This window comes from Mesoplodon bidens (genome assembly GCF_964165515.1).
Source record: "Mesoplodon bidens genome assembly, chromosome: 15".
Lineage (NCBI taxonomy): Eukaryota > Metazoa > Chordata > Mammalia > Artiodactyla > Ziphiidae > Mesoplodon > Mesoplodon bidens.
This window is the reverse complement of record NC_138171.1, coordinates 29,506,343-29,520,156: the sequence shown is the minus strand read 5'-3', so window position 1 is coordinate 29,520,156 and position 13,814 is coordinate 29,506,343. Positions and strand designations below refer to the sequence as shown.

The 13,814-nt window shown below is 54.1% G+C and overlaps 3 protein-coding genes across 6 annotated transcripts; 1 reads left to right on the top strand and 2 right to left on the bottom strand.

Moving 5' to 3' along the window:
* Positions 1-21: 21 nt before the first annotated feature.
* PCED1A (PC-esterase domain containing 1A) lies at positions 22-5,065 on the top strand. 4 transcript variants are annotated; one of them, XM_081255782.1, is made up of 8 exons: positions 22-442; positions 730-874; positions 1,405-1,484; positions 1,593-1,831; positions 1,926-2,076; positions 2,194-2,440; positions 4,302-4,328; positions 4,677-5,065. In XM_081255782.1, the coding sequence occupies exons 2-8, from the start codon at positions 751-753 to the stop codon at positions 4,922-4,924; spliced, it is 1,116 nt and encodes a 371-aa protein (XP_081111908.1). In that variant the 5' UTR covers positions 22-442; positions 730-750; the 3' UTR covers positions 4,925-5,065. The 4 variants fall into 4 exon arrangements, with proteins under 4 accessions (XP_081111908.1, XP_081111906.1, XP_081111907.1 ...); XM_081255780.1 differs by having other exon boundaries at positions 26-182; positions 4,059-4,328; XM_081255781.1 differs by having other exon boundaries at positions 27-442; positions 1,746-1,831; positions 4,059-4,328.
* A 6,954-nt stretch (positions 5,066-12,019) lies between these two features.
* On the bottom strand, positions 12,020-12,496 carry TMEM239 (transmembrane protein 239; the record flags this gene model as incomplete). Its single annotated transcript, XM_081256712.1, has 1 exon — positions 12,020-12,496. Exon 1 carries the CDS (start codon positions 12,473-12,475, stop codon positions 12,020-12,022), a length of 456 nt encoding a protein of 151 aa, XP_081112838.1. The 5' UTR covers positions 12,476-12,496.
* A 737-nt stretch (positions 12,497-13,233) lies between these two features.
* On the bottom strand, positions 13,234-13,814 carry LOC308629149 (uncharacterized protein C20orf141; the record flags this gene model as incomplete). The annotated part of the gene is given in 4 exon segments (XM_081256693.1): positions 13,234-13,343; positions 13,346-13,494; positions 13,553-13,730; positions 13,733-13,814. Coding segments are annotated over 4 exon segments (519 nt in total).

Here is a 13,814-nt window from a genome sequence, read left to right as displayed (position 1 = left end):
CGCGGCCACGGCCGTCACCGCTGTGGGCGGCTACGCTTGGCCGCCGCCGCGCCCCCTCCCACGCCCGGGTAGGCCCGGCCCTGGCTCCTGCTCCCCACGGCGGCCACCCCTGCTGCCTTCCTGTCCTCTCGGGCGTTGGGGGGTCGGGCAGAGCAGGACATGGGTGACCGGAAGTGGGAGTTGTGAGTGTCGCAGCCCGGGGCGGGGAGGGCCCAGGCGCTGTCGGGCCTCCGCGACTCACGCATGGAGAGTGCTGGGCGTCGGGCTGCGCACCGACCGCTAACCGGGACGCACGGGCTCTGTGGGGCAGAGGCTGTGCTGAAGCGATCGGCCTCTTCGGGCGCGGGAACATGAGGCCAGGCCCGGAGCCCGCTGCGGGAGTGGCGCGCGGTGTGCGGGGCTGCCCGGGTCGCGGGTGAACGGCGCGGCGCCCCGGGACTCGGTAATTGGCGCGCGCGCGCATGCGCGGGGCGACGGCGGCACGTGGCGCGGCGCAGGGCTGCACCGCGCGGGAAGCGCCTCGGTGTTCTGGAGCCCTGCGGGCCTGGCGACCTCCTGCCTCCTGTGCCAAGCGTAATGGAGACCGGCGCCACCTGGTCCCTGTAGCCCAGAGCAGCCCGGAGGGGGCCGCCACTTGTCTCGTTTATTCCGTGTGGACCCTGGAGCCAACCTGTCCTGAGTCCCCACCCTCGCGCGGCTTAGTGGCGGCTTAGTGGCCTCTCCCTGCAGCCCGTCGTTGTTGGCGGCGGCATGGTCTTCTGTCTGGAAAACGAGGAAGTGCGCCGCCCGCTGGGAAGCACCATGGTCCATATCCAGGCCTCTGAAGTCCAGCAGCTGCTACACAACAAGTTCGTGGTCATCTTGGGGGACTCAAGTGAGTGCCCTTCTAGAATCACACTTCCTGGTCCCACACCTGCAGCCTGTTTTCTGCATCTGGACCCTCTGTCTCCATCTCAGATCTACTAGTCAGATACCTAGTCTGTTCCAGTCCAGTAGGTTTTCTCTTTTTATTTCCCTATCGCCTTCCACAGGTGTCCTGACAGATGTAGCTTGTCAAGCTTTTCACCCCATCCTTGCTCAGCATTTTTCTTCCTGACAGTCCCCCACAATGTCCCTCATGGAAGCGGTGGATTGTGCTGTCTGTCTCTTGGGTGACTTGGCTGACTTATTTCTGCCAGGTGATCTTGGGTCACTATATGCTGAGTTGAGGAGTGATGTACAGCTAGAAGGAACAGAGGTAGTGCCAGGACTTTGTAACCTCACCTTCTCTTCTGTCTCTAAGTCAACACTCCACAAAGGTGGTGTTGGGCAACCCCAGCCCTGGGAAGATGGGAGGCCTGGATTTGGAAGGAGCTGGGGTGGAGTGCGGCCTGCCTCAGCCGCAGGATCTCTGTCTCCCTGCAGTCCAGCGGGCTGTGTACAAAGACCTGGTGCTTCTGCTCCAGAAAGACTCACTGCTCACAGCCGCCCAGCTGAAAGCCAAGGTGAGGGAAGCTTGGTGGCCATGCCAGTGGTGGGTGGGCACAGACTCTGGCCTGGTAGGGTCCTCCTCCCTGGCATGGGTCTGACCAGCTGGGTGGGGGGGTGGGCAGGGGGAGCTGAGCTTTGAACAGGACCAGCTGGTGGCTGGGGGTCAGCTGGGTGAGCTGCACAACGGGACACAGTACCGGGAGGTCCGCCAGTTCTGCTCGGGTTCTGGCCACCACCTTGTACGCTTCTACTTCCTCACCCGCGTTTACTCCGAGTACCTCGAGGGAGTCCTGGAGGAGCTGACATATGGGCCTGCCCCGGACCTGGTGATCATCAACTCCTGCCTCTGGGATCTCTCCAGGTTGGGGCGGGGGGAGAGGGAAACCTGGGGTGGAGGTATGGCTCAGAGGCCACCCACCCCTGTGCTCTTGCCCACCCTTTGTGCTACCCAACAGGTATGGCCGCTGCTCGATGGAGAGCTACCGAGAGAACCTGGAGCGGGTGTTCATGCGCATGGACCAGGTGTTGCCAGACTCCTGCCTGCTGGTGTGGAACATGGCAATGCCCCTAGGAGAGCGTGTCACTGGGGGTTTCCTTCTGCCCGAGGCAAGTGACCAGAGCCCCTTAGGATAGAGGACGGGGCAGCTGACTGGTAGATAGAGGACCCTCCCTCCCAAACCTGCTTCATTCTGTGGCTCTTAGATGCTGCACTTTGTCACTCAGCTCCAGCCCCTGGTGGGCTCTCTGCGGCGGGATGTGGTTGAAGGGAACTTCTACAGCGCTACACTGGCTGGGGACCACTGCTTCGATGTCTTGGACCTCCACTTTCATTTCCGGCATGCAGTACAGCACCGTCACCGGGACGGTGTCCACTGGGACCAGCATGCCCACCGCCACCTCTCACACTTGCTTCTGACCCACGTGGCTGATGCCTGGGGTGTGGAGCTGCCGAAGCGTGACTATCCCCATGGTGAGCCCTACCACAAGTGGGGACGGTAGTGATGCAAAGAGGGCCCTCAGAGCATAGGGCTCATAAACAACAGGACAGAGATCCTCAAGGGGAGTAGAGGCCCCTTGAAGGACCGTTGTGGACCCTGAGTGCTCCTTCCTTCCCCTGGGTTTCTATATGGTCTAGCCACGTGGTCACCTATGTGTATGTGAGTGAGCATTGAGCACATAAGGCAGCATGTCAGAGACCCTTATGCTACAGATAAACGGGAAAGGAATGGGAATACTTTTAGATAGGAGTAGATGTGGGGGGCGGAAAGGCAGAAACAGGAAAGGTAATCCAGGCAGTGTGGCGGACACAGCGAAGCCCCTTGGCTGGCCCCTTCAGTTCCTGCCTGCTGATAAAGGGAACGTTGTGGGTGCTTGTTCCATGTCTGCTTCTGCCCTGGATCGTGTCCTCCAAGGCTAAGGTTCCTGCCTCACTTGTTGACAACTCATCCCTTTAAGCCACTTGTCTAGGACAGTTGCTGTGTACATACTACCTACAGGATAGTGTTTATTGAATTGGAGACACGAGTCACGTTAGAAGGCAGTAGTAGCATTAAAGGATGTGAGGGCACAGAGAGGTCAAGAATGTCACTTTTAGCCTGGAGTTGGAGCATCAGGGAAGTGAATTAGGACCTTGATTATATAATGGTCCAATTTCTTTGTTTTTTTAGGTGAGAACTAAATCTCATCTAAATCAGTTGGAGAACTGATGCCCAACAAAGGAAGGGTTGCTCTAAAGGTTGTAAGGCTAGTTTGTCGTGGCTCAGGTCTTAGGAATCCAGTTTGGAGCCACAGAAATAGGAACGTCAAAGGGAAGAGTTGGGTGGGAGGATGAGTTGGTGAGTTTGGTTAGGGCAGATCTCTTTGAGGTACTATGAAGATGTTGAGTAGATTTGGAGTCAGTGGTGCCCAGCAGGGAGGTGGCAGCTGAGGGCATGAATGTGAACAGCGACGGAAAGAGCAAAACAATAGCCATGTTTTGGAGTTGGAAGGGAAGAGGGGCTGGTGGAGGAAACAAAAGGAGACAAGGGTAGAGTCACTCTCAGGGAGGACAGAGGCTCTTGGCCACGTGACTTGTCAGGAAGCAAGGAAGTGGTTATGTTTCGTAGGATAAGTGTTGAAGGCGTAGAGTAGGGTTGAAAGAGGAAGTGAGCAGTTGATGAGAGAATGGCACCTGGGCAAAATACTCTTGGTGGGAGGAAATATGAAAGGAACAAGGGCCTACTGGGAGAAGGAAGCAACAGGATCTTTGTTTTTAAGAGAGAAGGTTTACTAAGCTTATTTATTGGTCTGTGGCGAGGAGCTGGGAGAGGAAGAAGCTAAAGATACAGGAGCTGGGCAACAGAGGGAGGAGACTGGAGGGGAGCATGAGGTCAGAACAGAGGCAAGTCCACTGACTATTGAGACAGGCAGGGAAGAAAGAGCGCAGCTTGGGCTTGGCCTGAAATGAGAGGGGATGAGGAAACCTGGGTAGGAAGTAGAGGGTGCTGTGTTCTCCAAGAGGAGGGAGTAGAGGTTTAGAAGTGTGGACAGCCAGAGTTCAGGGCGGCCTGGCTCCCCAGGCCTACCTAAAACAACCATCCCATTCCTAGACCCGTGGATTGAGGACTGGCCAGAGCCGGATCATCTCTTCCAGGGGAGCCAGGGGCAGCCCCCAGACTTCGGGGAGCAGCTGGCCTTGCCCCCACCCTCTCCCTTACCCCTTCCCATGCATTTTCCCTACCCTCTTCCTCAGCCCTCCCCACCTCCTCTGTTTCCACCCCTGCCCCAGGATCCCCCTTTTTTCCCAGGCCAGCCCTTCCCACCCCATGAATTCTTCAATTTTAATCCAACAGAAGACTGCTCGATGCCACCCCACTTAGGTAGGTGCCTCTACAACCTCCCAGCACACCTTTTCCAGCATCCCCTTGAACCTCCCCCATCCTAGCCTTCTTTGTCCAGGTGGGCTGAGAGGAGTTGGGTAGCCCTTGTGCCCCCCAGGCTTGGGTTCAGTCACTGCTGAGTCTGGAGCAGCATCTGTAGACTCATTAATTAGCTCATTGATTGTCACAATTTCCTGACTTGGAAGTAGGGGAAGTAGTATGGCCATTTTGCAAATGGGGAAATTGAAGCCCAGAGAAACTCACCCTGGAGGACCAGAACTGCCTGAAGGCAGAGCTGGGCTCACCCTGGCCAGAAGCCCACTCTGATAATGGCTGGTTCTCTTGTAGGATGTAGCCCCGGAGTGAACTTTGTGCCTGGCCCCCTGCCTCCTCCAGTCCCCAGCCCTATCCCCCATGGTCAGCACCGGGGCCTGACCGTCCACCGGGGGATGCCACGCTGTATTCACACCAGCCCCTACCACGTGCCAAGGACAGGGGCACCCTGCAGGCAGCGTCCCAGACACTCAGACAGGCTGATCCATCCATACAAACTGGACAGATGGCCTCCTGCCCATTCGGGGACGTGGCCTGGGTAGAGTGGATCTTATGCTGGGGCTGAATGTGCCAGTGGCCCTGCAGTGCCTGCTTGCCACCCCAGGTGCTGGGCCAGGGTATCTTGCTATGCCTGGCATTGTTGTTGTCCATTGCTGTCACCAATAAAGGCATGGAAGAACAGAGGAGCATCTTTTTGTGTAAGGGAGTAGGTCTCCCAGCCATGATCTTAAAAGTTGGGGAGGCTGCCTCTGGGCTCTCTGCGACCTTGGACCTTTTAACCCACACTGTTTAGAATCATTGAATGCATCCTTCCTACTGTCTCACACACTTGTTTACACCCTCACCAGAACACACGTGTACTTAACAAAGACCCTGGAGGGGTTCTCTGTTGTCAGCAGCTCTTTGGGATTGGGAAATATCAAGGGCTGAGTTGAAATTGTCAATATTTTATATGCAGTTTGGAATCTGGCTAGATCTCACCTATACCAGTCTCACACATTCGTGTGTATGTTCAACATTCATCTGCTCCTGGAGATACAAGACACATACCTTGCACAATTTCTTGGCACATGGTAGACACTCGTTAAGTGGTTGGAACTAAACAAAAAGCTCCCGAGCCCATGTGGGAGACTGATTAGAACCCTCCTCCTCTCAGAAATCACCCAAGCAAAAGTAAAAATGAGAAACAGAAATGTAAATACCATATCTGATGACCAGGAAAGAGCAGAAACTCCAAACGATGAATTAGGTGGATAGGCTGAAAAACTCACTGGAACCACTGCACGGTACAAATCAGTTTGGAAATTCTTGGGCAGCATTTACTAAAGTTGAACATTTATGTACTCTGTGATTCAGCAATTTCACTTCAAGAGAAATGAGTACATCTAGACATCTACGAAAAGACCTGTGCAAGAATATTCATAGAAGTTTTTTTCATGGTAGCCAAAACTTGGAAACAAGCCAAAGGTCCATCAACAGGAGAGTGGGGGCCTCCCTGTTGGCGCAGTGGTTAGGAATCCGCCTGCCAATGCAGGGGACACGGGTTCGAGCCCTGGTCTGGGAGGATCCCACATGCCATGGAGCAACTAGGCCCATGCGCCACAGCTGCTGAGCCTGCGCTCTGGGGCCTGTGAGCCACAACTGTTGAGCCCGCGTGCCTTGAGCCTGTGCTCCACAGCGGGGGAAGCCACTGCAATGAGAAGCCCGCACACTGCAATGAAGAGTAGACCCTGCTTGCCGCAACTAGAGAAAGCCTGCGTGCAGCAACGAGGACCCAATGCAGCCAAAAATAAATACATTAAAAAAAAAAAAACAGTGGGTAAATATTCGTCCCATACAATGGGACAGTAATAAAGGAGAACAAAATGCTGACAGATGCAACGACACGGATAAATCTCACAGATGTAATGTTGAAAGAAGCCAGAAACTAGAGTACATTTTATATGATTTTATTCTGCATGATTTCAAGAATAGGCTAATCTATGGCGATAGAAATCAGAATTGTGGTTACCTTTTGGGGGAGGTATTGATTGGGAAAGGGCATTATGGAACTACCTGGGATGATGGAAAAGTTCTATCTGGCTGGTAGTTACATGGATACACACAAAGACACACAAATGTGTAAAAGTTTATTGAGCCAGAGACCTCCCTGGCAGTCCAGTGATTAAGACTCTGCCCTTCCAATGCGGGGGGTATGGGTTCGATCCCAGGTCGGCCTGCATGCTGTGCAGTGAGGGCAAAAAAAAAAATTTTTTTTAATTGAGCCATACCCTCGATATTTGTGCATTTTATTCATATATAAAATGTATGAATTATATGTCAATTAAAAGGGAACCAGTGGAGTTCCCTGGTGGCCTACTGGTTAGGATTCACTGCCATGGCCTGGTTCAATCCCTGGTCAGGAACTGAGATCCCACAAGCCGTGCAGTTTGGCCAAAGAAAAAAAAGAATATCCAGGAGTGGTTTAACATTAAAAGACACCTAAAAATTTGATTCACCATATAAACAGAATAAAGCAGAATAAGTAGTCCTTGTAGTAGATGAAGAAAAAAAAATTTTTTTAACATTCGACATCCACTCATGATCAAAACTGCTAGCAAACTAGGAGTAGAAAGGAATTTCCTTGACTGGATAAAGATTAACTATCAAAACTCCGCAGTAATTCTTAATGGTGGAAACTTAAAAGCAGTTCTTTTAAAATCAGGATCAAGTCAAAGTTACCTGTGAACAGCAATTCCATATACCATTGTCTGGGAATTCCAGCTTGTATAGTCAGAAGATGAACACAAAGGAAGAGGACCTATCCTCATAACATCTGGCTTTTAGATGGATGTGGTATCCTTGGGTTTAGAGGGCTTCACAACTTTCATATATGTTACAAATATTTTGCAAGTATACAGTATCACATATCAATTAAAAAATTTTTTTGGTTTTAGACATTTGAAGACACAGGCCAGAAAATATGATAAAAGCTACAGCTCCTAAGTTCTTTTATTTTGAAGATGGAAAATATTTGAAAGGTAATAGAAATGTTTGCTCAGCAGAAAATAACTTGTCCAAAGTTGGTTGCATCCAGATCCTGATAGAACCTCACAAAAGACAGGTCTTTACCCCCGGAAGAATGGAATAATAGACTAGGGTTGGGACAGCAGTCGGAGACAGTGAAGCCGTCTAGGTTGGGCCCTTCCTTCTCCGGGATTCTCATGAGCTCTGCCCTCGATGCCTCTGGGTTTCAGGCTCGGGAACTCGGGCTAGAGTTTTGGGTTAAGGAGATTTTGAGGAGTCAATGAAGCCGCCAGTGGGCCGGAGATGCTCCTTCCTAGCCCCAGGATCTACCTTCTCCGCCACTGCCGGCCCGGCCCGGGAGATACCTCTCCCCCTCCTCGTTTCCTTCCCACACCCAGCCAAGCCCGACTCTTCGTAGCCAGAGCTGGAGGTCTCCGCCAGGGGAGCAAGCCATGCACCGAGTCAAGGGGCTGCGATTCCGGGGGTGGGGTGGAGGTGGGGGGAGGTGTTGATTTACGGGGGTGGCTAGCACTTTCCCTGTGTGGGTGCCCATTTCCTTCCCAACGTCAGGCCCATGCCCACCCAACTGTGCCTCCACGGTCAACGCGCCAGCTCGGCGCTCTCCAGCCGTCGCCCTGACCCCTCTCCCGCGCAGGTGAGCCTAGAGGTCGCTCCTGCGCGCAGCGCAGGTCTTCTCCTCCTCCTCCCCAAAGGACCCAGTCGGCCCCCTCCTCCTCTGTGGCCACGGACTCTCGGCGAGTAGAGCTGCTCCCCTCACCCGCTAGCGAGGGCGGAGCCGCCCCCTTTCTCCGGCACAGAAGCGTCTGGGTGAGAGCGCCCCCTCCCGGCTTCCCGTAGCTGGTCCTGAGCGGTTCCCTGGGCGCCGCACCGCCTGCTTCCAGGGACCCCTCTTCTTCCCTCTAGGGTGGCCACTGACAACGCTAGCTCAAGTGGAGCCCCCAGCCTTATGATCCCCCTTGACACTGCCCTCTCTGACCCTCTCGCATCCTGGCCGCTCCTACTCATTGCTCCCCGGTCCTTGGGAAAGAGGAAAGTCCTACCGGGCACTCCTGCTCCTAGGCGCCCCCCAGGGTGCGTGTATGCCGCTGTGGATCCTCTCTCTGCTTTCTCACATGCAAGGCCCCTCGCGGCTGATACCTCCACCACTGCGGTTCTTTATGCTCCCCCTGATCTGATTATTTTTCTGGCCAGGCCACAAGCGTTACTGGAACCCCACCCCATCTGAGCCAGCTGCGGGGTTGGATGGGGTAAGGCCGGCAAAGAAAACTCACCCAACCTCCCAGGTCACTGAGGCCAGTGGGACAGCTTTCCCTTCTTGGCCCAAACGGAAGGGCTTAGAACTTCATTCCAGCAAGTTCATTCTCCCCAGGCTTGCATTATTAAGCGTTTTAAGTCTAAATGGATGACTTTGTCTACATTTAAAGTAATTTCAGGAGTTATGTTTTTCTTTCCTCTCTGCAAGGTCCCTCACTTTATTTCCTTTTATCTGTATACTCCATCCCATTTGGCTGGCTCTAGAGTTGGCCATTCCATTCTATTTTTTGTTCTTATCAAAAAAAAAAAAAGAAGAAGAAGAAGAAGAAAAAAGTGTCTGGTTTTGTTGGCATGCATTTTAAGTTTGTGTGGAAAAAATTGCATTATTTCTCGTTCAGCTTCTTTTCACTCAACGCTAGGATTTCAAGATCAATCCGTATAGCTTCCACCCTTTCTAACTGCTGCCTCCTCTCCACAGTGCTCATCCACCATGTTTCACATTTTCCATCTCCTGCCACCACCAGTGAGTGCAATCATCATTCTCAGACGTATCCCCTCAACATATCCCCTCACCTGCAGCACTTCTCACAGTGTGCAAAGGTATCCCTTGGGAGTCTTGTTAAAATGCAGGTTCTGATTCATCACGCCTGGGGCGAGGCCTGAGACTCTACATTTGTAGCCAGTTTACAGGTGATGCCTATACTGCTAGCCCTGGGACCACACTTTGAGGAGCAAGGCCATTATGGGCCTCTGTGAGAATTCATTTTGGGTTGCTGGGTCACAGGGTATGTGTTGATCTAATTTGGTAAGTATTGCCTATCTGCTCTCCAGTCTGGCTGTGCCACCCTACCCCACACCAGCAACGCAGGAGGGTAGAAGATATATATTTATGTGGGGAAGGGAAGAAGGCCTTCTCCTTGCTCCTGCCAAAATCCTGCCCCCCGGTGTGTCTGGTCTGGGCCAAAACCTCCTCTCTCAATCAGACTGGCCCCAAGGCTCCAGAGTGATGTCCCTGGCTAGCAATGCACAGCCAAGTCAATGACGGGCCCAAGATTGGCATCCTGGCTTCATCTCTGACAGGAGCTTAAAGAACAGGCATTGAGAAGCCCTGGGGTCTTCAGTTAGGTTATATTTCCTCCATTGCTTTCCCTTTAGTAGCCTGTTAGGCTGGACTAGGACTCAAACAGCCTGGCCTTGCCATTGGCAAGTAGCTATCCTGTGCCTGACTTCTCATCTCTAAAATGGGATGGTAACAGCATAGCTACAGTTTGTGGTGTGAGGAGTCAGTCCAGAAACTTTGCCTCACATACCAAGTGCCCCACAGGGGCCCCAAGACAGGTGTTCTTGTCTTTGTTTTAACCAAGAGGAAAATGAAGTTCAAGAAGGCTTAGCAATTTTTACCAAAGCCATGGAGCTAGAAAGTGACAATGCTGGGATTCAAACCCAGCTTCAGCTAATACACCAGAGCCCATGCTAACCATGAAGCTATGCCGCCTCCATGTCCTGCCTTGCCCTTGCTACCAGGTCATATTTCAGGGAGAACTGAAAGGAAAAAAGGAGGACTGTGTCTGGGGTTTCAGGTGCTGATGTTGACCAGTGGCATGCAGAGTTATGAAACTCCACAGCGAGTGGGCTTTAGCAAAAAATGAACCCCGGTTCTAGGGGCTGGTCCCCAGGGCTTGAGTATTTAGCTGGCAGGAGAGGGGCCTTTTGGTTGAGGGATTTAGGAGCAGGGATTTTAGGGTTATGTATATACTGGGGTCAAGACTAGATTGGGGAGGGTCAGGGATTAGGTGGAGGTCTGGAGTGGGGTGGGGGTCAGGTGGTGGGTCTTCTCTATCAAATGTCTTGCCTGTAGTAACTGATCACTCACTGTTTTATTTGGAGGGTTAGCTGATGTGTGAACAGCCAGCATCCTGGGCATCAAGGGATGCCACCTTCCAAGGCCCTCCTGGTGCTGTAAGCAGCTTGTTGGGTTGGTTTTAGAAACCCGTGGGCCATGCTTTCCCCACTCACATAGCTGTACAAGACATCTTCTGGCACCAAGCCCCAGCCCCAAGCATTTCACAGTCAGAAGAGTTCAACACCTGCATATTTTGAGATTTCATGGCATACAACCTTTTACATTTTGTTTCCATTCGTCCATCCTCTGTTTACCATGGTAGGGCCCCAGTTGTATCCATGACAGAACATTACTCTGAAGGCCTAGAGAAGCTTTCTGCTCTTTAGAGTTCAATACAGTATCGTACAGTTTTCTGGTCTTTTCAAAGTACTTCACACATAGATATTATTGCTTTTAGGGGGCTTCCCTGGTGGCGCAGTGGTTGAGAGTCCGCCTGCCGATGCAGGGGACACGGGTTCGTGCCCCGGTCTCGGAAGATCCCACATGCTGCGGGGCGGCTGGGCCCATGAGCCATGGCTGCTGAGCCTGCGCGTCTGGAGCCTGTGCTCCGCAACGGGAGAGGCAACAGTAGTGAGAGGCCCGCGTACCGCAAAAAAAAAAAAAAAAGAGGGAAAAAGAAAAGAATAGATATTATTGCTTTTGACTCACAACAGCTCCATGACAGGACCCACTTAATACCAAGGCTCAAAAAAACTAATTGGCCAAGGCCACACATTGCATAGGTGAGTGAAATGGGACTTCTTGTTTGTTTTTCCGTAGCAGACCTCAGGAGTCTTAAAGAGTAAGTGCTCTCTGGGAACCTCACTACAATGGCTGGCCCATTTCCCAGAGGTGGGGATGTGGACTGAGGCAGGAGGTAGGAAGTCTAGGGAGTGGGGAATGCTTGGGCAGACAGGTCTGGAAGGTGAGTTGGCTGAGGTCCCATGAGGCTTCTGGCTAGCCCTCTCCCAGCTAAGTTTCTGTCAGTGGGCGCTTTCTAGAGCCTGGGGAAGTGGAAAGAGGAGGTTGGTGGGGGGAATGGCAAATACAGAGGTACCCAAGTAGTTCTCTATGAGTCTGAAGCTGAGGCAGTTGAGCAGCTGCAAGAAAAAGATGCTGCCAGCTGCTAAGGGGGCCCCAGTGGTGTCACCACATGCATGTGGGAGCTCTTGATGGCTTGGTCAAGCTCTGCCCCTGGCTAAGCCTTCTGCCCTAACGTCTCTTCTCAAAGTCCCTGCCCCCCCACCCCAAGTACCTGCAGCATCAGCTTGAGGGAGGTGCCCAGAGGTCAGGCCAGTCTACCCTGCCAGTTCCAACAACATCATGCATGCCCTGACCAGTCCCAACTAGGGACTGAAGGTCTGGGGCCTGCTGAGGCAGGAAGGCCCTGGTCCCAACTGCCCTCCCTCTCCCCTGGGCTTCAGGCCCTAGGCCAGGGCTCAACAGACACAAGCAGCAGGATGGGGTTGCCCTTCTATTGGTCCAAGTCCTGAGCATGGCTTGGGTGAGACGTGGAGGTGAGGAGGCCCACGAGGCTCAGCAGTGTGGAGAAAAGCAGCAGGAAGGAGGCCATGAAAAGCAGGGTAGGGAGGTCACTGAGCACCAGCAGCAGGACAGCCGGCAGCAGATGGAGCCATGCTGCAGCTGCCACGGGCCACGAGGAGCTCAGCAGGTGGGAGCCAGTGGTGAAGAGCGTGTGGCACAGCATCAGCACCAGCAGCAGGTAGAGGAACCCCTCTAGACCCCACAGCACATGCTGCAGCGGTTGTCGCCAGCCTGATGTGGTCCACCACTGGGTCCAGCTCGGGGGCACATGGCACACGCACCAGCGCACCCAGCCCTCCCGTGTGACCCAGGCCGACCAGGGCACTGCACGCTGTGGCCCCTCACCAGCCCCGATGGCATGTGTCTCCGCTCGCGGCTGCTGCATCACCGCTGGTGCACCTGGGGAGAGGGCCACGCCAGCTGCAGGAGCAGCCCTGGAGATGCCTGGCACCTCAGGGTGGGTGAGAGCGCAGGGGTCAGGAGGGTACCAGCATGGGTGTGGTGGGGCTTTGAGCTGGGGCATGGGTCTTACCTCTGGGCAGAGCCACCTAGGTCATGTTGCTTCCTGCAGCGTCCAGCCAGAGTTGAGCCCCCACTCTCACTGCCCCCACCCGTCCCAAAGGAGCCCCATTGTGACCTGGGCTGGGGGGGATCCAGCCAAGAGAGGAAACACTGCAGGATGTGAGGCTTACCTGAGCCTCTTTCATGGACCCTCTGGGCTGGCAGGGGAGCCTGGTGAGCCCACAGATGTAGCTTCTCATGTTTTCTTGTGGAAAGACCTCTCTGGATCCCTCCCTTCCCTGCTGGCCGATATCCAGTCGCACTCCACTCTCTTGTAGTTCTTTCTCTCTGGACCCTCCTTCTCTAGAACCACAGTGGAGGCCAGAATAGCGACCCCTAACCTAGAGGTTCTGAGGTGGCTCCCATTCCCTGCACTGGGCTCCCTGTCCCTTATCTCACTTATTACTGATGCCCTCGGACTCAGACCTAGGTATCTACTGTCCACATTGTGGGGAGACCTCAGAGGTCCCCCAAGGTAGGTGCAGGCTGGGGGATAAAGGAGTATCCTCCCACCTTCCCAGACCAGGGTGGAGGAAAGGAGGCCTGAGGAAGCAGCATGGTCAGTGTATTTCCGAAGGGCATTCAGGCCCAAGGATAGAGGCAGAAAGCCAGGGCAAGCAGGGCCAAGGGCATGCTGGCTCCCAGGAGTAGCCCCAGGCCCACGAGCAGCAGCAGCAGAGCCTCCTGGAGGCGAGTCGTCCTGTGACTGCCACCGTGGGCAGGAGTGGAGCCTCCTGCTGCCCTGGACCCTTGCCGGCCCCCTGACTCTGGCCCCCTGTGAGATGTGTGTGCTGTGGCCAGCTGGGACCTGCAGGCTTGTGGAGAGAAAGGGTGGCAGCTGGGCTTTGGGAGGTTGACCCCTTGCTCACCTGTCCAACCTGCCAGGCTGCTGTCTACTTACCGGTGGAGCAGGTCGAAGGCCAGGAAGCTGACCAGTAGCAGCAGCGGAGAGGCTGGGCCAGCTGTGGAAAAGACTGCCTGAATTGTCAGCCCCAGTGCCCCTAGCCCTAGGACACTGTCCAGGACCTGGGCCTGGCTAGGGCCCCAGGGGGACACACATGGACCCACTGGGCTACCGATCCCTCCCCAGCACCCATGCCCCTGGAAGGGACTGGGACAGGATAAGCAAGGGCTTCGGGCCTGGGTAAGCAGAGGCGGGTCAT